This window comes from Marmota flaviventris, chromosome 2 (genome assembly GCF_047511675.1).
Source record: "Marmota flaviventris isolate mMarFla1 chromosome 2, mMarFla1.hap1, whole genome shotgun sequence".
Lineage (NCBI taxonomy): Eukaryota > Metazoa > Chordata > Mammalia > Rodentia > Sciuridae > Marmota > Marmota flaviventris.
This window is the reverse complement of record NC_092499.1, coordinates 89,170,614-89,197,698: the sequence shown is the minus strand read 5'-3', so window position 1 is coordinate 89,197,698 and position 27,085 is coordinate 89,170,614. Positions and strand designations below refer to the sequence as shown.

At 52.1% G+C, this 27,085-nt stretch overlaps 2 protein-coding genes across 3 annotated transcripts; one reads left to right on the top strand and one right to left on the bottom strand.

Moving 5' to 3' along the window:
- Nucleotides 1-4,580: 4,580 nt before the first annotated feature.
- Ankrd63 (ankyrin repeat domain 63) lies at nt 4,581-6,229 on the top strand. The gene has a single exon (XM_027926241.2). It carries the CDS (start codon nt 4,617-4,619, stop codon nt 5,781-5,783), a length of 1,167 nt encoding a protein of 388 aa, XP_027782042.2. The 5' UTR covers nt 4,581-4,616; the 3' UTR covers nt 5,784-6,229.
- Nucleotides 6,230-9,588: 3,359 nt separating this feature from the next.
- On the bottom strand, nt 9,589-20,536 carry Pak6 (p21 (RAC1) activated kinase 6). Of its 2 annotated transcripts, XM_071607314.1 has the most exons (8): nt 20,333-20,536; nt 18,838-19,491; nt 14,085-14,582; nt 13,807-13,940; nt 13,382-13,508; nt 13,165-13,290; nt 12,507-12,641; nt 9,589-11,121 (listed from the first exon to the last, which is right to left on the bottom strand). In XM_071607314.1, exons 1-8 carry the CDS (start codon nt 20,534-20,536, stop codon nt 10,954-10,956), a joined length of 2,046 nt encoding a protein of 681 aa, XP_071463415.1. In that variant the 3' UTR covers nt 9,589-10,953. The 2 variants fall into 2 exon arrangements, with proteins under 2 accessions (XP_071463415.1, XP_027781876.2); XM_027926075.2 differs by lacking the exon at nt 12,507-12,641.
- Nucleotides 20,537-27,085: the final 6,549 nt, after the last annotated feature.

Here is a 27,085-nt window from a genome sequence, read left to right as displayed (position 1 = left end):
GAGTAACTTCCCCTTCTTGCTGGCCTGATGCCACAATCACTGGAAAATCATGTCACTCCCTTTTCACCCCCACACAGATATGGCGCTTCTTGTCTCCACACTCAGGACTGGAACATGAGGACCTAGTGCAAAGGTGCCTAAAGTTTTAGGCCACCTGAACCTCTTTGGGAAGACCTAGAGTGGCCAGATGCATAGCCCTGTGGCAGCTGTATTTGACCCAAAAAAATTGTTGCAGAGGGTCTGTGGGAAGCCGCTCTCTCTACAGCACAGTACCAAATCCCAAATGGGACAGGCTATGGCTTGGGAGAAGCAGGGTGGGGGTGATGCTGGGAAGAGGTTGTTTTCTTAACAGAGTTACAGCAGTGCCATTAGCGGTGAGCACCTGTGTCTCTGGAAAGTAAACAGGGGCACCCTCCCCCTTCCCATCTCTCTAAGGACCTGGCCTCTGGGGTCCCACCTATCCCAGCTTCAGGATAAGAATGGAAGACTGCTCATTCACAGAACCCCTGGCACTGACCAGCCAGCAGACACGCTGGGTACAATGGGGGTAGACACCTATCCCGCAGGGCAAAGCCCTAACTTCAGTCCTCCAGGCAGGCAGCCACCCCATCTCTCCTCTCCTCTCACCCCTTGGGGAAGAACCTCTGGATGAGAATCCAGGCCTAGAGGAACTCATTGAGCCAGGCACACAGGCATTAGCCAGAGCCAGAGCCAAGATAGCCACAGTCTTAGCAATTGAAGGTGACTGCTCAGGAGAGACTGGTGCCCCCTTGTAGTTAGGAAGCCCAAGAATGGGGAAGGGGATGCAGTCTTTCCTCCTGGAGGGATCTCTGCACAGCTTTTCATGAGGCCAGACCTAGATACCCACTTCCCTATTTCTATAGTCTATAAAAAAGGGCAGGAGGTAGGCAGGCTGAACATCTGGGCAAATGCAATCTCTGGACCCTAGAGATGAATTAACATCAGGGGATGTGCAAAGGAAGAGTTGATGTCCTCCCTCTGGCACTGCAGCAGGTGAAGGGCACTGGGTTCCATCCCTGCTGTACATCTGTGAGGCTAGGGTCAGGTTCCCTTGTCATGTCTGTCTCACCACTGCACAAAGAAAAGGGTCCCTACCTATTGCCCAATCCCCTTGCTGACTCAGTGCCAGATCCCCTGCTGACTCACCCACCCCCTGTACCTCTGGCAGTTCTCTAGATCTCCCAGACACGTGCTACCAGACCCAACCCTGCCAAGCTAGTGCAACGTGACAGGGTGAGGGGGCTGGTGACACTTGAGGAAGAAAGAAGGGGGGCCTAGGAGAGAGGGCAGTTGCAGACAGAGTGACAGACTTGCAGACTGAGGCTCCTCTGGGAGGAAGACTTTTGCCAGCCTGAGGCCTGACAGCGGAGAGGTTGGGCAAGTGGGAGGGGAGGGGGTGTGTGGAGTGCCTGCCTGCCCCCTGCCTGCCTCAGCTCCTTCTTCTGTCAGGCTTCAGCTCTCTAAGCGACAGCTTCTAATTCTGGCTGCTGGTGCCTCTATGCTCTGCAGCAAAGTCTCAGCTTTTTTCAGCTTTGCTATTTCTTTTCTGTTCAGAACATACTGAGCCCATAGGAAAGGAAGTCAGTGCAGAGGCTCCAGGACCTGAGACCTGGCACCACAACCCATCCCACTGTAGGCCTGGCTGGGTCAGCCATGCCATCTGGGGCCAGTGGAACAGGCTGTACCTTCCAGAGAGAACCAGCACAGGCAAGGTGAAACCCTAAAGTGGCCTTGCTGCAGCTCCTCCTCTTCCTGGGATCTGTCTCCATCCACCACAGGGAACTGAGGTATAGAAGAACTGAGTTGGCTCAGGGAGGCTCAGGAAGGAGGGGCCTGGCTCTTTAGGACCCAGTGCACCTCCTTGGTGCAGGCTTTCTCCTGCTTCTCTTCTCTACTTGGGGGTGGGGGGGTACATAGCCTGGCCTATCACACCTAGATTCCAGAGATACCCCTTCCCCTGACCGTGGAAGCAGACAGGAAGGAAAAAAGCCATTTTCCTTATACTGTTGAAAAGGGAAACTGAGTCCTAAAGAGGGGCGGGGGAGCCTTTCCTCTGCTGAGCAAAATGGGAAAGCATCCCTGCCTTACTGAGGCTGGAGAGTCTTGCTTGGTATGGAGTGAGGGGAGTACTGGGCTTTAAGGGTTTCCATGCAGTGCTTTTCCATATACTTGTTCCCTGCTCTGTTGTGGAGCAGGTAGGGCTGGTATTAGCATCCTTTTGCAAATGAAAATGTGAAGGCCTGGAGTCACCCTACTAGCACATTCCTCTAGGCTGGAACTTAACTTTGTTATCAAATACTGTGCCCTTTCCATAACATCATAAAAGAAAACTGGCAGACCCCTAGCCAAAGGCTTTTTTAAAAAATGCACAAAGAGTAAGGGGTGCTTTTAGCATGTGCAGATATACATTACATGCTCCCCACATGGCAGAGTAGAGTAGAAAACCCCTACTACAGGGCATGACTGGAGCACAAGGTGAGTGTCCATGGAGCCTGGGACTGAAGAGAGGTTCATGGGCCCAATATCTTCCTAGCAGCACCTGCTCTCCTCACCTCATACCTTCCCAGCACACCTCCTGCACAGCATCTTAACATTGTTCTGCTTGGGCGGCCTTCATTCTTCCCTGAATCTCTTGTCTTTTATGGGACAGGACATCTTAAAGCAGCTCTCAACACTGCCCCCTAGAGGTGTTTTCCTGTTTCAGTGCCTTTGCCTCCACAGTCCCCTGTCAGAACTGTCTCCCTCATTTCTTAGGAGCCAAGGACCAATTCTGCTCCCTATCTTCAGAAGACCCAAAGCTCTCCCCTCCCCACAACTCCATCTTATTCAACCCTCAGATGATAACAGGAGCTAGTTATATCCTGGCATTGTCTTCCACTTTAGAGAGGAAGTCTCTTTCTTCCAGAACCTAGCTTTTTTTTTACCTCTGTATTTTTCACGGCTGGGAACACAATGCCCTGCTCATGAAGCCTCAGTAAATTCAGTAATTGATGCCTGGTTCACTCTTACTTTGAAACTATCCATTCCAAGCCTACTCACCCTCTCCACACTTCCCAGCGCTCCGAGACACCCTAACTTCCCTCAACCTATGCCTGTGGTGTTCCCCTCCCTGGGGCTGAGCAGTAGTGGGCAGAATGAGTAGTGGGCAGTTTTTCTGCACATCTAATGGAAGATAGATCTCATGATCTCCTCTTTTCCTTAGAGGTCAGTTAGAGTCAGGGCCAGAGCCCTGTGCTTGTGTTTCTCGCTTTCTGCGGGTGGCAGCAGGTGCTGGAGGAGCTGGGAGGTAATGCTGAGGAGTCCTAACGCGACTGCAACACTCTCGGGTCCTAGGGCTTCTGCCCTGGGACTCCACTGCCGCGGAGTCTACGCCCTGCCTGCTTCGCTGCAGCCACTGGGAGCTGGCACGCGATAGCGTTTGTCAAGGTTGGAGACGTCTGAAATTGGAGAGCGCGCCCCCCTCCCTGCTCCAAGTGAGCCTGTGCGGGAGGCACAATTGTGTGTGACGGCGTGATCCGCTGCACTTCGGGTGGCAGTTCCCAGCCACACTGAGCTCCCCCATCCCTCGTCCGCAGCACAAGTGCCTCATTTGCCTTTCGCCGCCACCCCCAGCTTGTGCATGGTCTAGTTCTGCCCTGTTGTGGTACCGTTTCCTTTCATCCAGGACCGCTGGAGGCAGCTCTCAATTTTCCCCGACGAGCCGCGGTCCCGACAGTTTCTAAGGAGCCTAGGGCACTGACTCCAGTGGAGGCGGAGGGCGGGGAGAGAAGACTGCAACTTTGGGATTGGCCCGGCCGGGTGCATGTGGCCCCCTGCGAACAGCCCCCGCCTTCGCCCCGCAACCACCGCTGCATTCCCAGGGGAGCGCGGAGGAGGAGCCGCTCCCCAACTTTACGGCCCACAAAGGGGTGGGGGTCAGGGGCGGTCTCCCCAGCCCGATCTGTCTCTGCCCTGACGGTGCAGCACGCTTCTTGGACAGCGATTGCCATGGAGACCCCCGAGGCTATAAAGCTAGGTATCCAGGCGGCCGGCTGCTCCCGCGCCGTTGAACCCCCTAAGTAAGAAGCTAGCGCCCCGGCGTGGCCCGGCCCCCGCAAGAGGGGAGGAGGAGGAGGAACGGCGCCAGCAGCTTGAGGAGCGGCGCGCCCCGCCTGGGTTGGAGGCAGGCACGCACGGCGGGCGCCACCGTCTCAGCAGGGGAGCGGGGGCTGCCCGGTGTGCGGGTGAGTGGCGTGGCTCCAAGCCACAAGGGACCAAGGGGCGTCGGACACCGTAACAACGTCAGGAGACTCAGGAGGGTACCAAGCTTGGGCTTTTATTTAGTGGTGGACCAGGAGAGGACCCCGGAGTAGCGAGCAACCCACACCTCCGGGGGGAAACCTGGAGAGGAAGCAGCGAGACGCCAGGCGTTTGGCTCAAGAGCTGCCCGAGCCGCTGATATATCGGAATAGGAACCTCGGGACCTCAGCCTCAGCAGCCCACGCGCGGAGGAAGCGGTACCGGAGCGCGGGCTGGGGCTGTAGCCCCGCGGGGAGCGGGAACAGGGGCGCCCCCGTGCGGACTTGCCGGGCCGCCCCGGCGCGGCTGTCGAGATCATGCTTAAGCCCAAGGACTTATGTCCCCGAGCGGGTACGCGCACCTTCCTGGAGGCCATGCAGGCGGGCAAAGTGCACTTGGCCCGTTTTGTGCTGGACGCACTGGACCGCAGCATCATCGACTGCCGCGCAGAACAGGGTCGCACGCCGCTTATGGTGGCCGTGGGGCTGCCAGACCCCGCGATGCGCGCGCGCTTCGTGCGACTACTGCTTGAGCAGGGTGCGGCGGTGAACCTGCGGGATGAGCGCGGGCGCACGGCACTCAGCCTGGCATGCGAGCGAGGCCACCTGGACGCCGTGCAGCTGCTGGTACAGTTCAGCGGCGACCCCGAGGCAGCCGACTCAGCAGGCAACAGCCCTGTGATGTGGGCGGCGGCGTGCGGCCACGGGGCTGTGCTTGAGTTCCTGGTGCGCTCCTTCCGCCGCCTCGGTCTTCGCCTCGACCGCACCAATCGTGCGGGCCTCACAGCCCTACAGCTGGCCGCAGCCCGTGGCCATGGGACCTGTGTGCAGGCCCTCACCGGGCCCTGGGGCCGAGCCGCAGCCGCCGCAGCGGCCCGGGGCTCCAACTCCGACAGTCCCCCTGGCCGCCCGGCCCCCGAACCCAGCCCAGAGCGTCGACGACCCAGCCCCCGCCGCCTACCGCGGCCTTTACTGGCGCGCTTTGCGAGAGCGGCGGGCGGCCACGGCCACGGTCACGGCCACGGCCATGGTGGTGAGGCTGGCTCAACAGGCAAGGGCTCGGGCCGGCACCGGGCACAGGGCAGCGAGCGGCCGGAGCTGGGCCGGAGCATGAGCCTGGCCCTGGGTGCCATGACCGAGGAGGAGGCAGCACGTCTACGGGCGGGGGCCCTGATGGCCCTACCAAACTCACCCCAGTCTTCGGGGGCTGGGCGGTGGCGCTCACATGAGGTGCTGGAGGGAGCGCCCCCAACCTTAGTGCAAGCCCCCATTGGCCTTAGTCCCCACCCGGAGGGCGGCACCGGCTCTGGCCGCTTGGGTTTGCGCCGACGTTCCACAGCTCCAGACATCCCCAGCCTGGTCGGGGAGGCTTCAGGGCCTGATAGTGGTCCGGAGTTAGAGGCCAACGCTCTGCCCCACTCGGTGCCTGGGCCGAAGCATTGGCAAGGGGGCTCAGAGGCTGTGGTGGTGCAGGCTCAGCGATAAAGGTGAAGGACTAAGCCCTGCTCCCCTAATCTCTTGTCTGCTCCACTGGGATTTCTCCCTTTTATCCAGGTCCCTTACTTTCCAGCAGCCTGTTCCTGGAGTCCCTCCCCATCTGAAAACCTGTCCCACTGCCAAGGCAAGACTTTCATCAGAAGAAAGGGACCCCTCGTTTGTGCTCTTTGGTATTCCTTGTGTAGATCTCTCACCTTTCCTACTACCTGCCTTTTCTATTATCAGAAGGTGAGATATGGAAGACTGGTTCATAGCTTCAGTCTTCCTCCAGGAAGGTGGACCCTCACTCTAACCCCAAAGACTCAGTCTGCCTAGGTTTCTGCCGGGTCCCTTTCCCCTGGTGAGTTTCTCAATACCCTGGTAACCAGGCAAATGTCAAAACTGGCTTTGGAGAACCAAGGCCTAGCCCTCTTTGCCTACTGATGCTGAGGATAATGTGCAAGCTACCAAAATCTCCCTTCCTCCTAAGTTAGAGAAGGGGGAGGCCCCAGGGCCCCCAGAGTCTTTATGGACACAAGGCTGATTAGGAAGAAATCTGGCTCTTTAAGGTTTTCTGGGATAGAAATTCCTGCATCTTTACAAAGCAGTTTTTTTTTTTTTTTTTTTTTTTTTTTTGTTTTTTTGTTTTGTTTTTTTTAAGGGGAGACAAGAGCACCTCTGATATTAGTCACCACTTGTCCCCTGAGCCAGTTTCTAGGTAACAAACTCCCTCTGCCTCTGTCCCAGGCAGTCCTGGGATTCAACTTCTATCACGTTATAGGGTAACTGTCCCCCCCAAAAAAATCCTACCCAGCTCAACTCTGCCTTCTTGGCTCCAGATGCATTTAAATTTCATCTTTGAGGTTCAAGCCCTGTCCAGGTCCAAGGTCCTGGCCCACCCTTATATCCATTCACTCGAAATGGAAAGGACTTAGCACTTCCCCGCCCCCACCGCTTTCCAGCTCCCTGCGATCAGCACGTGGGTGCTCCGGCAGGGTAGAACGGTTGCGAAGGCTTTGCTTAATTGCATTTTTTCCAACCCTCAAAGAACTCTTGTTTTGAGTCTTTGTATATGAAGCATAAAGCAGCAGGTCTGATCCGAGGCTTAAGAACCTGACAATATCTCTTTAAATAGAAGCTCCGCGAGGGGGATAATTGACTGAAGTGTTTGCGACGTTAAACGGCTGCGCGCGGGAGTCAGGAGCCCACACGAGCCGCAGGTCCGGGTTTAAATTACACCAAACTCGGGGGAGAGCTGGAAGGAGCCTGTTAAACGTCTCCTGCTTCTCGCTGGGCTGTTAATGGAGGGCAGGGCCGATGATGGATGGTAGAAGTCGAGACCAAGGACCCCTGCCTTTGCCCCGCCGCGTGGGATGCAGGCCCGGCGCAGCTTCCAGCTTTTATTACTGGGCAGATTAGTGAGTCAGAGGCCACCGCGGAGACATGGTTAAGGGCCCTTTCCTGGTCTGGTCCTTTGTCCCCTCCCTCCCTGCCTCCGTCCTCCTACTCTTTGTACCCGCCTAGCCAGGGGCGGGAGGAGTGGGTCAGGAAAATCGCTGGGCCCTACAGCACACTGTGGAAGCGTCAGCAAAGGTGTCAGTGCGCCCAGTCTGCGGGGGGGCTCAGGTGGGGCTCTTTTTGTGAACCCCCATGGCTGAGCGTGAGGCCCTTCACCTGTCTACGATGGGGTCTTTTCAAGATGTCTTTGTGGAACAGAAGGTTTCTCACCAATAACTCCAAACGAACCGGTCAAAGGGATAATGACGCTGAAAAACTGGGTCTGGGATTGAGGGGTGGAAAGGGAGTCAGGTGGGGCCTTGTGCAGGTGTCATCGCTAATCCTCACACCTACCCCGCTCCCCAGGCTTCTCCGAGGCCGCGCGAGCCCATACACTGGACGTGATTCCCTGTGCCCCCTGGTGGCAGATCTGCCTCGCTGCGTCCTGGCTCGGAGCTCAGCCTTCTGATTTTATTTGGGATCATCACCGCTGTGTACTTTTCCCTCGGTGGGCATTCACCCGTGGAATCCTTTTCCTCTTGTAGAAATTAAATCCGGATACTTGAAGTCACTTCACTGGGACAACGCGGAAAAAACTCACACTGTAGCATGCGCCAGACCCTTCACTAAGACCCCCAAGTTAATCCTCCAAGTTAAGGCTTCCAGTCTTAAGAGCTCCTGTTCTCTTCCCCCCAAAACTGGAGCTACCGACCTTTCCCTTATGGTTTCTGAATCTTGGGACATGCCAATTATGCACTGTTTTCCTATGATATGCCTCTTTTCAGTCCTCTAGTCTGGGTGGTGAGTGAACAAATCAAGAGTGTCCAAAAAGCCTGAGAGAGTGAGTCATGGGTGGGATGGGGGATAATTGGACACCCAAGTGCAAACTGCTTCTTTGTGGATCTTTGCTTGCTCAACTTATGCCCTTTTCAACTGTGTTAATTAATGAAGTTTTCAGTGGTGTAAGAATACAAGTATTTTGACTTAAAAACAGCAAGAGGCCTGGGTCACACATTGTATCAGAGGTACTATCATCTTTTCAGTGCCGCTGACTTGTGAGTTTCTGGGTGAATGTCACCTCAGGCCCTCTTTATTGGGTAAACAGCCATGAGGGTTTCACTCTATGGAGTGGCCAAGAGCTTAGTGGTGAAAATGATGTTTCTAAATAGCCACAGCAGATCCTCCCTGTCTGAACTGTGTCTGCCTGCCTTGCTGTCCTTGCAAACTCCTTTCTAGGTCCGTCTCTGTGCAGAATTTCCATGTCTCACCACACTTAGCTCCCTCAACGTCCTCTCATTGTCAGCCTGGAACCATTGAGGTTGGGGTCCTCTCTAGCTCACTCCACTGTAGAAGAGACTTTGCTAAATATTTTGCTTTTCCTGTTCTTGTTGCTTTCATCTTTGTGAAGATGAAAGGCCACTAGAATTCAGTACTGATTTGTGTGGGAGACTAAAGGACGTTTGCACACCTTTCTGGAGTGAACTGTGTGGCAAAAAGACTGGTGGAATTCAAAAGAATAGTTAATAAACCCAGTGTTATTCCATTGTGAAACTGGCCTCTCTTTGCCTTACCACCCTCTCTTGACTCCCTTTGGAGGGATGGAAGGGTATACTCGCTTCCTGTGGAGGCTCCTGCCTTCATCAGCTCCCACCCTGCCCATTCTACTGTGGTGGGCTTCTGAAGGTAGGTCACAGGGGTTGCTTCCAACTGAGCTGGTGGTACTGGGGTTGCAGTCTGGGTGGGAATGCTGTGGGAGTGGGAGACAGTGTGCATGACCCCTTGCTCCTGGCTAAGGAGTTTCAGTGGGTTGGGTATAATCACTGGAAGGAAGGGATGGAAATAATGTTGGAGCCAGAAGTTGAAAGGTAATTTTACCAACCTCCCACTCAGGACTGGACCCCAGGTTTCTTGATTTCTAGCCACTTCTCTGCACTGTTTCCTTTGGTTCTGAGAAATGAAACAGGACTGCTTTCTCACTGGCAACAGTTTCAGGCCACTTCCTATGAACAGTTTGAGGTCCAGGGCAGAAGAAGGGAGAAGCTGATGCAGAAAGGATCATCAGCTCTGGGAAGGAACCCTGTCTGTTTCTTGTGTTTCAGTCCCAAAAGCCTTTTACTTCCTGTTGCCCTACTGTACCTTTATTTCCAGAGCCCATAGGTCAACAGGGAAATTGGGTGTCCTGTGGACTCAAGTGACTGCTGGGAAGCCCACCAGATCCCCACTCCAGGGCATTCAGCTCCACGACAGCCTGGCTCCAATACTAGACAGCAGGAAGCCCAGCGGTTTAAACACTCAGTTTAATTTAAAACAGGCACAAGTGCAAACAATTCACAAAAATTTCTAGGGAAGATCCTTTTGTTTTTAAAACCCTGACCCTTAAAAAAATGTCCTTGCAACTTCTTTGCCCTAAAGCTGATCATAGGGGACAGAGAGATCTAAAAATATTATCTGGAAAGGGTCCAGACACCTGGAATTCTTCCCTGGCCTTCCCTGTCTCACAATAGCCTAGAAGGTGGAGAGGGAAGGAGGATAAGGGGGCAAGGGTCTGCAGAGGCAGCTGGGGCAGCAGGTTCACACAGATGGGGTGCCCCTTCTGATGTGATGGACCCCCAGGAGGTGGTATACCTTCTGTCCCAGCCCATAGTCTGAAGGACGGGTCCCTGATGACCTGGCTATTGAGATGAAGCTGACAGGAAAACTAAGTTTATCGCCTTACTATTCCTGTCTCTGGCTCTCAGACTCCATAGTATGCAAGAGACTCAGGAATCTTGTGAGTCCCCAGCATTGGTGGACTCAATTCACTGATTGAAAAGAAACATGGGACTTGAGAGGTAGGGAGCCAGGCCAAGAAAGGGGGTCCCTTCAGAGTTGAGCCTAGTGGGAGAAGAGGTTCGGATAGCCCTCCTGAAGCTGGTTGCGGGTAACTGAAGGGACACAGGCCATTGGGTCCTTCCTCCCCTTACATATACACATACTCACACACACGTGATGTTCTCTCCAACCTGTAGTGAGGCCACTTTTACCACCAACCCCATTCTTTCTCTTTCACTCAGAAAATGCCCCCTTTCCCCTCCCGTGGCCTAGGAGCAGGCCTTTCACAGTTCTGATAGGCTGTGTGGGGAGAGGCAGTACAGGTGGGGCAGGGAGCAGGTATAGGCAGGACTGTGCCTTTAGGAAGTTAGACCAAGGGAGGAAGTAGGGTTCAGGTAATAAAAACCTTCCCTGTGGCCCTCTGAGACCCCAAGGCTTGAAGGTGGAGCTGAGAACAGCAAGTATCCATGTGAAGATGGGAAGTTGGCCCTCTTGGGTGGCTTGAGATGCTAGTATACAACTACCTTTAAAAAGTCTGCAGCAGCCTTTTCTGCTTGCTGACCACAGAGGCTAGGAGTGCTGGTCTCTGTTTCTTAGAAATATCCCTGTGCAAATAACAAAGGGTAATCCTGCAGAAGGGGGTCTCCATCATCCCAAAGGCAACTGGGGATTCTTTGGGGAGGGAGAGAGACCAAGGGGGCAGGTCCGGCCTGGCCCAGTGGGCAAAGGGGCAATAGGATAGGGGTGGAACTTCACATTCAATCTTTGGAGAGAATACTGAGAGAATGAGGCAGACAAGCCCTGCTGGAGGGCTGGATGCCCAGTGTCCCCTGCCTGTGGGTCACAGGTGGCAGGTGCACTCAGAGTGGGCTCAGCAGGTGGAGGTCTGCTTGCGGTAGAGCTGGATCAGGGGCACCAGGCACTCAGGCAGCCCTGTCTGCAGCAGGAAAGGGTGGTCCAGGAGCTCCTGGGCCGTGGCTCTCTCTTGGGGATCCCGCACCAGCATCCGCTCCAGGAAGTCTCGCAGCACTGGGGATACCTGTGGAGACAGGGCAACCAGGGGAAGTCATGGTTTGCAATTACTTTGGAATGACCTGACTGCCTGGCCTATTATTGTTTGAAAGTTTTGAATTCTCTTGTTGCTTACTTCCTGGTTCCTCCCAGGCTCAGAGCTTGTTTGATTATCAAATAGGTAAACGAGGATGCATCAGTCCTGGAACTGTGGCCAGTTCACCTGTAATGGGAGTTGCCAAGCAATGGAATTAAGATGTCTGGGACTCTAGGAAGCTGGGTCCATGTACAGCCCACTCCACTGGCTGGCTTCACAAAGCTCTCAGCATTCAGGCCCTGTGGCTCTGCAGAAGGAGCAGGGAACTGGCATCAATAATCCAGTCCTGGGTCCAGAATCTATCCCGGATAGATCTAGTCCAGATCTATCCCTGATCTTAGGCAAGTTGAAATTTTCTCCAGACCTTAGTTTTATCTGCAGAATGGGCTAATGATGAAGAATGCCTCTTTTGTCTGCCACATAAGGCTTAAGTGAAGACTAAAAAAGAGGACAGAGATTAGGGAGTACTTGAAAAATAGAAAAGTACAAGCTGGGACCTGAAAAGGGAGCTTTCTTTGTTGTTCTAAGGCAGGGCTTGGTTCATTTTGAACTGGTATCTGGGGATGTCAGGCTGCTACAGAAGGCTACCTCCTCTGGGGAATTAGATGTGGAGGTCTCCTCTATATGTTTATTTTGGGTTACTAGTGCAGGTTCCAGTTGTCTTGGAAGATGTTTCCTGTTGGTCCTCCCAGCCGACTCTCTTGAGGGTCACAAAATTGCTGGTTATGGACTTTAACCCTCTGGGACAATTCTTGCTCTAACCACCAGATGGCAGTGCCATTTAGCAGTCCTGTGTTGAACTGCCAGCAGGGGGTGACCACAGGTAAAGTCTGCAGGTTTGGGGATGGATTTGGCAGGAAAGGCTTAAATATAATACACATTTATAGGGTTCTAAGGGGAAAGCTCTACCTCTGGTCAGAATGTGCCAAAGGGAGGACAAGCCATTTGCTATGATAGACAGGAACACTGTATCACAGTGTGGGTCCCGACAAATGGGGTAGAAGGGTTGATGCTCAATTAGGCTTCTCTGGTCCCCTCCACCCGCTGCCCTAGAAAGAAGAGACTCCTTACTTTCTCTGCTTATAGGTGCCTCTGGGCACCTGTCAGTGCCTGCTGCAGGGCATCTTGGCTGCTGTAGCTGGGAAACTGGAATGAACATGGGAGTGTGTGCGCAAATGGGGCTCTGCATCCAGGTGCAGGTTTTGTGTGAGAAAGATACTGAACCCTCTGGTTTTGGTGGAGGGAGAGGATGGGAGTATAGGCTCTGGTCCTCTCACCACAGGAAGAATGGGGTCACATGTTATACACCAACCTACCTTGTGAGAGTTTTTCAGCTTGGGTGGGGGGTTGTCCCGGAGCCTCTTCATGGCTTGCACTGGGGAGTCACTGAAATAGGGAGGCTCCCCATCCACCATCTCAATCACCATGATGCCCAGAGACCAGATATCCACCTGCAGGGGAAGAATATCCCTGATCCTACTGCTGTAGCCTGGCCCTTAGTAGCAGCATGCTGGATGGGAAGAAGCAGCTGGTCTCAACTCTCCTTGGTGTCTTTGTGCCTATCTCCTTCCTCCCCTGATCAGCTGCCCAGTGGTTTGTTACTTCCTGCATTAGTGGCTAGAGACCATAGGGATAGAACTGTCAGCCAGTCTCTGAGAGAGGGCATCATGATTGGGGAAGCCTGGCCACACCCCACTTTGCTATTGAGCTGGTGGAGGGGGAATAGTTGGAGGATCCACTCCCAGAAGTGAAGTCTAGGTTACAGCAGCTCATCAGAAAGGGTGCCAGGTACTGACTGAGAGGGTACCTGAGAACCAGAGTTACTGTGGCAGGGACTGTAGAGTTATTGTGGCTGTGACTGAGCTCCCAGAAGCAGGGCAAGGAAGACAGCTAGGGTCTGACAGCTTCAGGGCAGAGGAATTGCATGTTTTCAAGCCTCTTTGGGGAGGCCTCATTGGTGGGCGGAATGGTTACCTCAGTGGCATACAGAGACCTTGAGATCACTTCAGGAGCCATCCAGTAGGGGGTTCCCACCAGGGACTTCCTCTTAGGGACATCTTTGCTGATCTGAGCACAGAATCCAAAGTCCGAGAGCTTCACCTGGGGTTGAAAGGGGAGTAGATGGAGGGCCAGGAGGACCAGGAGGACCAGGAGGAGAGATGCAAGGGAGGAGCAGGAAAGGAGGGCCTACCCTGCCATCAAGGGTCAGCAGGATGGAATCACTCTTGATGTCCCGGTGAATGACACCTTGGGCATGCAGGTAGGCCAGGGCCTGCAGCACAGCCTCACACACAGTGGCGATCTGCTCCTCATTCAGCCTGGACAAGGTCAGCAGGGCCACGAGGGAAGAGAATGATAACTTTAGCAGGGCAGCTGGACTGGGAAGAAGGGTGTCCCTGGCACAGGGCTCCACATCTCCCAGGCAATGTGTCCAGCAGCCCCCTCAGGCCCTAGCCCTGGGCTACTTTTCTCTTCTCATACCCTTGAAATCTCTGGATCTCAGTTACCTCAAACAGGTAGGGGGTCCCTCAAACAATATGACAGGCACCACAACCCCCCTTCCAAAGCAGTGGTGGGGAGAGCCTCCCTCAGGGCCCCAGCCTCCCAGCTGCCCACCTGACTTGGGAGATGATGTCTGTGAGGGCCCCGCCCTGCAGGAACTCCATTAACACCCACAGCTCCTCGCCCACCAGGTAACTCTTGTACATCTCCACCACGTTGAAGTGCTGATAGTCCCGCATGATCACCACCTGGGGGTGAAAGGGAACCTGAGTGCTGGCACAGTGCCCCTGAGGCATGACCACCTGACCACCCAGGCCCGCAGATGTCCGGCCTGGTTATGTGCTCATTTCTCTCCCAGTTGCCCCCACCCATGTCCCATCCTGTCCTCCCACCTCATTAAAGAGCAGCTCCCTGCGCTGCTGCTTCCTGAGGTCCATCATCTTGACGGCCACCTGGCGGCCAGAGTGCTTCTCTCGGGCTAGGCAAACAATGCCCGTGGAGCCCTCGCCAATCTTCACGTAGCTGTCCAGCAGTAGCCGGGGGTCACCCTGGTCCACCACCATCCTGAGTGCAGCCTTGAACTGCTCATGTGTCACAATGCCCGTGTCCTCACTAGCCAGGGCACCCTTGGCCACTGTGGGGTCCTGGGGCAGGTACAGGTTGCTGGTGCTGATCTGGGCATGCCGGGTGCGGGGGGAGCCCGCTGGGGAAGACCGACCTGGAAGTGGGCCAGTGGCTGGGGCTATGCGGAGGGACTTCTGGGGGCTGCTGGTGTCCGAGGTGGTCAGAGGACTGAAGGTCCCCATGGGTTGTTCTGAGGGCAAGGATTGGGCCTTGGCCACCAGGCTTGGAGGGGAGTCTTTCTGTGGCGGTCGGAAAGCAGAGTTGGGCTGCAAAGATAAGGAAAGAAACAGGTAGGGACGTGGCTATGGGAGATTTTGGAGCAAGTTTCCCAGAGGCAAGGGGCAGCCACTGTGATCTCTGGATACAGGCAGGGCTTCAGAACAAGTTGAGGAGATATTGTGAGCAAAGATTTTCAAATGAAGCTGAAGCCCAACCAGTCGTACTCAGGAAGCAGCTCCATTCCTGCCACACTCCCAAATGAGCAGGCCAACAACACTCTTTACATTCACTCTGCTGCTCCTGGGAAGGATCCAAGTCCCTGGGGTGTCTTCCAGCTGGGTATTTCTTCCTAGGTGAATGACAGCTGGGCCCCAGGGAGGCTACTGTAAGGCAAAGTCCTGCTTCTGTGCTCTGGAGCTACTCTTGAGAAGCTGGGTTGAGGCTCCCCATGTGGGTGGAAGAGGCCCTGGGCAGGGCCAGTTGTGACTGGGCTCCCAGAAGCAGGGCTAGGGTCTGACAGCTTCAGGGCTCCACTCCCTACAGTTCCTGGCCTTGCCAGGCGGTCAAGCAAGTCAGGTGCCCCTGTAGGGTAGGGTGCTGCCAGAGAAGGCTATGATGTGACGGTTTTGCATGCCCATGCCTGCCTGTGCACCAAAGGGGCACCTACCTCTGACAGGCTCAACCTTTGCAGGGCAAGAGCCAGAAAACCTGCCAGAATTGCTTGGACTTACTCTATCCCTGGTGTGCATAGTCAAAGAGTAAGGCCGTTCCTTTGCCAGCAGCTAACCCTCACACTCTTTCTCTCTGTACAATGAATGAGCGGGACTTTTGGCTGGGGCATCAGCATCTAAGCTTCAGTACTAGTCTGCTTTAGCAAGCCACCCTTTCTAAGCCCAGTATCCTCCCTAAAACTGAAGGGGCTATGTGAAGTGACCTGGGGAGTTAGATAAACTGCAGATTTCTGTGTACTGGAGCCTGATTCAGATAGTCCTTAGAGTAGAGATGTATTTTAATGGCCTTGGAAAGCTTCCAGGAGTTGTGGGAAGGGGATTTAGGTAGATATGGGTAGATGTGGGTAGGTGGAGGAGGGTAGGGAACTCAAGGCAGCATAGCCAGTACAGAGTCTGTGATGTCATGTCCTAAAAGCAGAGGTTACATGAGATGTCAAAAGGATCAGGGAGGGAAGGGAGGGGCAACAGGCTACATTTTATCACACAATCACCCTTGCCAGCCCCTGGAGGTTCTGTAAAAAGGCTCAGGGCTAAGGAGGCTGTCTGCTGGTCTGCGAGTGTGGACTTCACTCAGAAAATGTGCTCTCTGATCATCATCTATGTGTGGTGGGGTAGAGCTTGAAGGCCACCTACAGCTCCTCTTCAGGTTTCTCTAATGGCCCTTGTCCTCTCTCCATGATGGAATTCCTAAAAAAGGCTATAAATGATGTCCTTCACCTCTGGCCTCCGGAACTTCTGTGGATGTGTGAAGAGACAAGCCACATGGAGGAGCCAGGAAGAGGGTTCCCTCCCTCTCCTCTCTGTCAAGGCCCCTGTGGTGATGCTACTGCTGGTGCTGGCTGAGTTCAGGGACAAAGCCTGCATCTTGGGGCCAGGGGTGGAATGGTGCAGTCAGGAGCCCTACACCAACATAGTTTGGGCTATGGAGGTAGGCTGGATGGGTCTTCACTTATCAAACCATGCCAAGAAAGGAAAAGGGGAACACATGATGGAATTGGCTCTGGATTGATGGTTTCTAGTGTGACTGAGACCTTGTGGAAAGGAAGCTAATTGAAGAGGTATATGTCAAGGCAGTAATGCTTCTTTTCCCTCCTTGGCCCCAGCTGAGTGGGTTGTACCATAAGTGCCTAAAGGCAGAGGCTGTATCTTAACAGTTTTAAAAAGCAAAAAGCCATTCATGGAGGGCTTACCACTTTGCTGTGGTCCCGTTGCTGCCATGTGTCCTTGCTGTGAGTATATGGTACACGTAGGTGCTTGATCAATGTTGCCCTTCTGATTCTAAGTGGAACCACTTCTACATCCCCAAAGCTCCTATCTGTCCTGCTCACTTTGCTCTTTAGCCACAGTGAGTTATTACAGACTGCTCTGCCAGGGGCTGAGAACAGGAGCCCTGAGGCTGTACTCAGACCTCCCACAGCCATGCCTTAGTAGCCTGACAGCCCAGGGCACCAAGACCTGGCTGTTGCTGTGGGAGCTACCATGAGTGCCCAGAGCCAGCTCCTGGGTGTCCAGCGCAGAGGGCTTGTGGCCTGGGGTGGATGGGAGAGCTTAATATTTCCCATCTGTGTTGCAACTTAAACCATTGTTTCTCAACCAAGGACAGGGAGTGTGTGTGTCTGATTTTTCTGTTCAAGGGACATTTGGTAGTATCTAGAGGCATGTTTGGTTGTCCAATTGGGAGTGGTACTATCATCTAGTGGGTTCCAGCTAGGGATGCTGCTACAAAGCACAGGGCAGCTTTCATAACAAAGGACTATCTGCTCTGAATGTCACTAGTGCTTTCAGAGCAGCTCAGAGGTCTGGCTTGAGAGCACTTATCTAGAAAGGTAAGCACCCAGAAGAAACACTCCTCTGGATTTGGTACTGTGCTACCCCCAAGCCCAAGATGACCACTATCAGCTACTGTGGAGGCACCTAGCACACCCAGCAGTGGTGTACCCATGGTGGTTCTAAGCATGTAGGGACAAACAGGCCTGTGCCTGGCTGTGGGGTATTGGCCGCAACCAACAGATGCAGGTCAGTGCCCAGTCTAGTTTTGGCACTCCTTTTCTTCAAATCCCTGGAGCCCATCCAGCAGGACTCCCTAGTGGTATGCACTACCCTGCTCCTACCTTAGTTTGGAGTGGGGAGATATCTCCCCATGTGCACAGCCTTCCAGAGACCCTTAAGCTCACAGGGATATGACAGGAACACTTCAAACCATGTCCTATGCAGAACCCAAACCACTGTCCTTTGTCCTAGTGAAACAGGAACTGGAGTGCATGAAGCCCAGAACCTTCCCTGGGTGCCTCAGCCGGCAGGAAACTAGAAAGTCTGTAGTTCCTGGCCACTTCCCAAACCTCCCACCCCCATTCAGGCTGGAACACACTCATGCCATGGCTAACATGGGAAGCAGGGACTTGTTCCCAAATCTAGTTCCCAAATCTGTCCTAGGAGGCAGGAGTCACTCACACTGTATCAGCCACTGTTTCTTTGGCCTGACTGAAAACCCTGTTGCTGTAGCCACAGCTCATTCTGCCTGATGCTCAGGACCTAGAAGACATCTGGCTGCCAAAGGTTGTAAAGCTTTGTAGTCAAAAAAGAGTCCAGAGGTCCCAGGACAGCATGCACGGTCCTGAGCAAGTTCTCTCTGTTTCCTTCCTTGACTCATTGGAGGCACTAAGTAGGTCCTCTCATTTGCCAAATGGGAAAAGACGTGATTGTGTCTATGGATGTACGATATGCCATAGGGCAGGTAAGAAGCAAAAACATGCTCCAATTTGCCTGCCAAACAGTCACCACTGGGACTCCCTCATTCTTTCCTTTCTCACAAGAAAAAGATGTATTTAAGGCCATCACAAGTGCCAGGAGTCAGTTCTCCTGCGGTTTCCAGATCTGGGAAAATTCAATTCTCTGGATTTTCAGGTAGCACACATACTAGAAAAGAAATAACTACAGAAATATGAAACAAAACAACTCCTACCCAAAAGAAAAGGCAAAGGAACAAAGGGAACAAGGTAGAGTGGCAGGAGCCCTACTCATTGGAGGCGTTACTATGCACACTTCTGCCACCTGAGGGAGATGCATCCAGGAAGCCCCTCTGCAAGTCTTGGGGGTGTGCTGGGGAAGAGTTCTGAGAAGAGGGAGGCAGATGGGGCAGGAGCACACACCTCTTCTGGAGCCTGGGGGCTTGCTGGGCATCGCAGGTCAAGATGGTCTGCTTTGGGCTTGTGGTTAAAGATGCCTCTTTGCCAGGGGAGTGTCTGATACCTGGAGTAGTCCTCCCAGACCCCACAGGAATGTCAGCCAGGGTACCCCCACTCTTGTTAGAGGACCTGGCTTACAACCTCCGACTCTCACACGCTAAGCCTTTGGAGGACAAGAGCTCAGTTGGTTCCGGGTACAATCCTCAGCTGAGGTTGACCTAGTTTGTTGATCATTTTGATTCCTCATATTCTTCCTAACCCTGACTCTATAAGTGGGAAAGACCAGGCAGGTCCTGTGTTTCTGACACCCATTCCCTGTGGCCATTTGCCAATCCAGGATCCTTGTGCTCCTGAGTAGCCCCAGAAGGAAGCTCCGCTTGACCTACCTTGCTCTGTGGTGGAAGGCCTGGCTTGCTGCTGCTTGGAGGTGCCGTGGCAGGAGTGGAGAGGAACATGCTTCGAAATAACCTGCGCTTGAGGCTGTTCTCTTGGGCCTTTGGGCTAGGGCTGCCTTCGCCACCTGGCCTGCCTGTGGCTGAGCCCACCAGGCAAGACTGTGGCCGGGCTTCCTCAGAGCCATGCTTGGCACCCTTCACGCCCCGCCTCCCTGTAGCCATAGGGGGTGAGGTGCCAGGTGGGGAGCTCTGCAGGCAGGCGCCCAGCTGCAGGCAGCGCTGTGAGGCACCCTGGAATTCAGCAGGGCCCAGGGACTGTGCCTTGGTGGCCAACCCGTTAGGCAGGACCTGTGGGCTCTGTGGTTCAGGCCATGGCATCTGCCTGTGACCTGCTGGTGTGCCCCCGTTGCAGCTGAGGTAGAGGCTGTGGGGGTCAGTGTGCTCAGACTGGGGGCTCTGGAGGTACATGTCCGGATCATTGGCCCAGTGCTCATCCCCTAGCAGCCCCAAAGACTGTGCCCGCCGTCGGTTGGTAGGGCTGCGACCACGGAGAGTATTGGAACTGATGACTGACAACTTCTGGATGTCATTGAGCAGCCCTGAGATGTAGCCATCTGTTGGCACCGAGCTGCCCCGTACCACTGTCTGGAGAGTGAAGAGAGAAGAGTGTGAGCAGCCCCTTCGAGGCAGGGAGGGCTGGCCTGGAGACCAGGGTCACAGCCTTCTCTGGGGCCTTGGGGAGGAACACCTATGGACCTCCCTTGTATCATCCACCCATTCATTGGTTTTCAAGTCATTTACTAGGGCCCTGAATGGGTCAGGCCTGTGCTGGTGCAGTGTGCAAGGATACAGGGAGAAGGTCCTTGTCAGCAGGGCAGGCAGGTGGGTAACCATGGGGTTACAACATGACAAGTAGCATGGCCTGCTGAGCATGGGGAACTGAGGAGCACAGGGGGAGGGAGCGCCATTCTCTAGTTCTATCTGTGGCCTTCAGAGTCATATGCAAAGCCCCCAGCTGAGAACTCCAGTACCAGTCCAGGGGCCCTCTCCACACTCACTAGCTTCATGGCCTACCCTGACAGCGCCCATGACCCAGACCCCAACCAGGCTCTTAGATATACCCATCTGGACCTCCACAACTGAATTGCCCCAGTCTGTGAAAGCGCCAATCCCTTTGAGGTTATAGGTCCAAATATCGCATGGAACATATTTGTACTAAAGACTATTATCTAAAATTCAAATTTAATTGGCTATCTTGTACTTTTATTTGCTAAATCTGGCATCCCTATCACCATGCAAAGGACTCCCCAGACTCTGCCTCCCTGGATCCCCAGGGAGAGAGACTGATTACCAGGAAATTAAGACAGCTGGCTCATCCACGCTGATAACTAGGTGGCTCCTCCAGGTGCCTCTGGGGTTTTACCAGCCGTTTTCTGCAGAGTGGGAGAGGCTGAACTTGGCCGCCATCCACGCCCACCCCCTTTACCTTCATGGGCTGGAGCTGCACTCGTGTGATGCGTGAAGGGTCCACCACGGGCTTGGGGCGCCTCAGTGTATCCAGGATGTTCTGCCATTGTGGTGGGAGGCCCACAAACTTGCCCTCTTTGGGGTCGAAGGAGGTGTGGACACGGTGTTGGAAGTTCTGTGGGGCTGAGATCTCTGGGCGTTTCTTCTTTTTCTTACGGAACATGGTGCCTGCAAAGGGAGGGTCAGGTTGAGCTTTGGCCCAGGAAGCACGGGGTAGCTGCAGTGGGTGCTGGAGTGCCAGGCACAGAGCTCTCTCCTAATTCCCCCAGCAGAACCCATCCCTAGCCCTTTGCTGTCATCCCTACCTCCTCAGGGAAATGGCTGGTTCCCAGCAAAACAGTCTCAGGAACCACAAAAGGGCCATAAATAAGCCAATGAAGACTAGGAACAAGGGAAAGAGGTGTCTGTTTGTTGGTCTGTGCCAAGTCTCCTGCTGAGGAGGCAGACTCTGGGGGTGTGTTTTTTAAAATCCAAAGCCCATTACAAATATCATTCTACTGTCAAATAATTAAAAAGAGGGGAAAGAGGGAGGAAAGCTGGCAGACTCATTTTAAGAAGCAAGTATGACCCTGATTCTTTGATCAGATAAGAATACAAGAGGAAAATTTGAACCAATCTTACTTAACATAAATATGAAAACCCCTGAACAAAAGTAGCAAATTGAATCCAACTGTATGTTAAAGCTTTTGTTTATCACAATCTGTCTGGGTTTGTCCCAGGATGGTTCAACAACAGAAAACCTGTTAATGTGATACACAACATTCATAAAAAGACAACTAACTAGGGCTAGTTGCCCAGATTGGGACCATGTATCATAGGATCAGGGAACCCCCAAGGGGCTCCCATACTTCCCAGGTACTTTGTCTCAATTCCAGAAAAGCCCTGAGCCAAGGCGATTAGCTTGGGGTAGGTTCAGGTCAGCCATCCTAGGGTAAGCTCTCCTGGGAAGTCAGACAGCCCCGCTTCCCGAGGGATTCCTCTCTGGTCCCAGAACTCTGACTGCACAAAACCTCACTTGGTGTCAAGCCAGCATCCCCTTGCTGATCTGGCATTTGCCTGAGGTCCTACTGAGCCTGCAAAGGATAATGTGACTAGCTCTGAGAGGGAGAAACTGGAAACCTAGGTGGGAAAGTGACTTCCAAAGGGCTCTAGCCTTGCCACATGGAGAGCCCTGAAATGGAACCACATATTGATGGGAGACAGGGTCAGGGTGCCTACTTGAATGCTTTTGGACCTAAAGTGATTAAAATAGTTCAGTGGATTCAGGAAAGGTCACTTCCAGGTTTTAAGAAAAAATGAAATGTGTTTCCATTTGTGTGTATGTGTGTGTGTGTGTGTGTGTGTGTGTGTGTGAGAGAGAGAGAGAGAGAGAGGGAGAGAGATGGGGCCTCACTATGTTGCCCAGGTTGGACTCGAACTTCTGGGCTCAATGATCCTCCTAAGTCAGCCTCAGAGTAGCTGGGATTACAAATATATTGTACCTCACCCATCTTAGCATGTTTCTCAATCTGAATGTCTGAATTACTCATCTATACAAAGATCTTAAGTATGGGGCCGTCACATTCTCTTTTGGCTTCTGTTCTGGAAATAGCATTTCCCTGGTCATTTTCACAGATTCTAGAGAGTCACAGGTCCAGGAGGGTGCTGGTGTCCACTCAGAAAGACAGAGAACCTGAACAGCCCACCACTTCCCCACTAGGAGCCCACCTGGACTCATGGAACACCTCTTGGAATGCCAGTCACTTTTCTGGACCTTGAGGTCCAGGAATCTCCCTAACAGTCTCTAAAGGCAGAGCTACAGATGTGAGACCCCTATAGCCCAAGGACTTTGGAATGAAATGTACCTGTTTGAGTTGTAAGGAGTCTCCCGTGAATTTGAAGAGACTAAGAACAAGTTAATTAGATAATCTGAATCTCAGGATTCTTTTGTCTATCAAATGGGGTTCATAGAAGATAGGGTTTAGGGAGTATGAAGTAAGTACAGTCCCATTAGACTGTATCTCTTGCCTCTCTTTACATACCTGCCTCTAAGCTCAAGGCCTCTGGATACTGACACTTGAGGGTGATGCCAAATCCTCTCCGATTTACCTCTCAAGGGTAATGCTTGATTTCTGGGTTTGGGGATCTGGGGACCTTACCATATCTCCATTATGCAGACTCTCCATGGTTTAGTAAAATCTGAATGCTTACCCTCCAGCCTTTGCCTTTTACTACAGAAGGGTCTTCATCAGCAGGGCTATTCTTGCAGCCTCTTGGACAGACCCTCTATCCCTGGATTAGTTAGCGGAACTTTTTTCCTCCTCCTTAACTCTGTGAAGACTTCTGGAGGTGCAAAGACACACCTAGAGCTGAAGACAATCTGGCTGAGACTGTGACCTCAGAACAACCCTCTCCCCCAACTACCTACCCCAACCAAGTTCTTGGCTCTTGCTGCAGGAACTCATGGGGAGACTATCTTTAGCAAGTGGTCTAAGTGATAAGAGAATTCCCCTCTTGAGTTCACTCTAATAGCCATTTCAGAAGAAAATCTCCCCAGAGTCAGTAGGAAAGACCTGAGGAGAAAGAACAGCCCAGAGTCCTAGGTCCAGGGCTTATGGTGGTGAGGGTGGCAGAAGCAGTTAGTTGAGCTCAGGCTTTGTGGGAATGGATGGAGATTTAGAAACCAGCAGTCATTAACTATTGTGAAATTAGCAACCTAAAGAAAGGCTGCTAGGACCATTTGAAAAGTGGTAAGACCAATAACATGTAGACAACATGATTGTATAAGTAGAACATACAGAAAATTCTATATATGAATTACTGGGATTAAATAAGTAAATTTGGAAAGTCCTCAACTCGAGGTGAACATAAACAAGTCAATTAATTTCTATATCCCAGAAACCAAAAAATAGAAAATGAAATAAAAAGATACCATTTACTATTTTATTTAAAAATATAAAACATAGGAATAAATCTAATGAAAGACTTTTTAAATCTTTACATTGAAAAATACAAAGATTAAAGATATTTAAGAATGTTCGTACACTGGAAGATTTAATACTGCAGGATGTGTCAATTACTCCCAAATTAACCTACAGATTTATTTCAGTCTCAGCAGATTTTTTTTGGGGGCAGAAATTGACACACTGATTCTAAAATGTGCAGAGAACCAGGAATAGCCAAGGCAATCTTAGAGAACAGAGTTGGAGGATTATACTAAATATATATCAAGATTTATTATAAAGCTACCATAATTAATATAGTATAGAATTGGCATAAGGATTGACAAAAAGACTAATGGAAAAGAAGAGAAAATCCAGAAATAGACCCATTCATATGAGGTCACTTGATTTATGATGAAGGTGACATTACAATATGGTAGAGGATGGATGGTCTTTTCAATAAATGTAGCTGAAGCAATTAGATGTTCATGTGAAGAAAAATGAGTTCATATCATATCCTCAAATTAACTGCAGATGGATTATAGACCTACATATGAAAGGTAAAATAATAAAGTTGATGGTAGGAGGGGGCATAGTCTGGCTGTTCCCTCCCCCGAGCCTGGTGTGATTAATTCATTGGGCCCAAGTTTGATAGGCTTTCTGAGACCCTTGACTTTCTGGGACCCAAACCTGTCCATATCCATGGGTCCCAGAGATTGCCAGGATTTTCTTTGTTCAAGCAGAATTTTTTTTTTTTTTTTTGTACCAGGGATTGAACCCAGGGGCACTCAACCACTGTGCCACATCCCAGCCCTTTTTATGTTTTATTTTGAGACAGGGTCTTACTAAGTTGCTAAGGCTGGCTTTGAACTTGTGATCCTCCTGCAGCCTTCTAAGGTGCTAGGATTTCAGGAGTGTGCCACCACATCCAGTTCAAAGCAGAATTATTGATGGCATAGGTTAGGAGTAAGGGCTGTTCAGAGGCCCTCAACTGGTCATTTCCAGGGTTCCCTTTTCCAATCCAGTTTCCAAAGATGGTGGGGGTCCTGAATGACGCAATTGCTGCATTCACCATGAGGCAATGGCATCAAATCAGGCCTCATGCCAGCCTGTCAACTGTTACCCTCAGTCTCTCTGCTCAGCATCCACACTCCATCCAGCAGAGGAGTTGTCAAAGATACCACTGAGGAGGAAGAATGGAGGAGGAGGGGCTTGCCTCACACTCCCTTCCTTTCCTTCTGCCTAGCCTGAAAAAAACAAAACAAAACCCGCTAAAAGCCTCAGACTAAGTTCAGGCTTAGTTGGCCTTGCTGCTCCTGTCTAATACCTTGCCCAAACCAGGGGAGGGAGACTGCTTCCAGGATTGGACCTTGGGCTAGGAATGCACTATTGTATTTGAGGAATGCTTTGAACTTTCCTCTTCTGCGGTTTGCAGACATATCTTCTGGCTGGCTGACCCATGACTGGGTTAGAGGGAGATGCTCAGTGCTGAGCAGGAAAGGTCCAGCCCAAACCAGTTTAAGAAGGAAGCTCCCCTGGCACAAGTCCAGCTGTGATTGCTTCCTTCAGCTAGAGCTGGCAGAGGGGAGTCAGGCAGTTCCTTGCAGAGGCTTTCTGGAGGAAATGCTGCCACACCCAGTAAGCCCAAGGGCAGAGCTGTGGGGAGAGTTTAGGAGCCACAGTTCTGGGAATGGTGTGTGTGTGTGTGTGTGTGTGTGTGTGTGTGTGTGTAGCAATAGACAGAAAGGGCAGGAGCTTTTCTTATGTGCTAGGCCCTTTCTAAGGATTAGTAGCCCTGAGAAGTGGAATTTATTACCCACGAATCCAGATAAGGGTCAGAGAAGCCAGATAACTTGCCCAAAATCACAGGACATGACTGAGCTAGGCCCGGAATCTGGATCTGATTCCAAAGGTCCTGCCATCCAATCTATATCAACCCTGGAGGCAGTTGGGCTGCTGATCTCTTCCTGGAGGTCTTCATGAGCCAGGAGGGGCTGACAGCCTAATGCACTCCTTCATTTGGGCAATGAGAAGACAGGCTGCTACTCCACTAACCTGCCCAGTTCTTTCCTGGCTCAACTGTGAGGTAAAGCCTAGGGGCGCCTGGAGCTGTCTTAACTTGTAGGCGGACCCTTCTTTGTGGAACCAGGATTTTTTTTTTTTTTTTTTTTTTTTTTTTTTGCCCTGCAAGGGATGAATAAAAATGTTCCAAAGGGGTAGTGTCAGGGGCTGCAGAGGTCAAGCCTGGCATATGTGAAAAGCAGAGCCCCTCTGGAAGGTCTCAGAATGAACCAGGCAACCTGTAGGCTTGGCTGAAGGAGTAGTGGGCAGGATCCAGTGGCTGATGCTATGTTCCACAGTGACTAGGGAGAGCCTGGTTTGGCTTTTCTAGCATCCATGACAGGGGTGAGAAAGAAGCTGTAGGGTGTGTGGGTCACCCTCTCAGACTCTTGCTTCTCCTCCTCCCAGTAGATATCCATGTGCTGGGGCCTGGGATGCTAAGGCTTCCAGAGCTGTGGGGATCACAGACCTAGGGCAGAGCTACAGAGACTTAAGTTCATTTTAAACATATAGTAGCTTACACATTCAAATAAGCCTTGCCATTTGAGGCAAACCTCTTGGGAATGCATCTCTATTCTAAACATGCTCTGGTATTCCTAGAATTCCCCTTTGGGAATCATCTTTGGGGCCTGTCTTGAATCAATGTCAGCAATTCTCCTAACCTCTTATCTGGGCTTTTCCCAGAAGTGGCAGTGTCTGGACCCGGCTTTGAGTGAGTTTGGGTTGTTTCCACTCAGTGAATCCCTTTCATGGCAAGGATACTTGGCTCACTAAATGGAGACAGGAGAATGCACTACATTGCAAGGTATGGTGGTGCACACCTATAATCCCAGCAATTCAGGAGGTGAAACAGGAGGATGGTAAGTTCGAGTCTAGCCTCAGCAACTTAGTGAGACCCTAAGCAACTTAGTGAGACCCTGTTTCAAAATAAAAAACAAAAAATGGCTAGAGATGTAGCTCGTGGTAAAGTGCCCCTGGGTTCAATCCCTAGTAACCACTGCCCCCACGCCCAAAAAAAGGGCTGGGAAGATGTCTTCCAGAAAATAAGTCTAGATGGATTTGTAGCTCCTTTGAAGGGGTAGGCTTTGGTCTTTTGTGTAAGGTCTGGGATGTTGGTAAAGTGTCTGCTATGAATGAGGCTGATGGGATTCCCCACCAATTCCCAGCAACTAAGAGGAGAAGAGGCATCTGCCAACAGGGCTGGTTCCTGGCTCCCAGAAGAGGAGAGAACACCCAGCTCAAGATACCAGTGAGAGTTGGGGAGGCTCAGGGAAGTTTATCAGAGCTCACATTCTGGGCTATGAGGCTTAGTGTGGGACCTTGGGGCTATGACCTTGGTCTATTTTCCTTCTTCTCTAGGCCTCAGCATTTCCATTAATGACAAGAGAATGGACTCATTCACCTCTGCCAGCTTTTCCAGGCATAATGAAGGGGAGCAATAGCTTCTTGCTCAAGGAGCAGTTCTGGATATTTTTAATAATCACCTCTCTAAGAGAGCCTAGCACAAGACTCAGGCTCTGGACTGAGAGTGTCATATGTGCTCTCCTGATCACAAACCCACGAGGAAGCATTGTTACTATATCTGTTACACATGAGAGGAACCTGTGGGCCATACAGACTGAGTGATTTACCCAAGTGCAGCAGCAAGGAAGGGACAGAGTCTGATCCAGACCCTGAGATGAACTTGGCCACAGTCAGCCATCAGCATTCACTACTTCCACCCTGTGTCA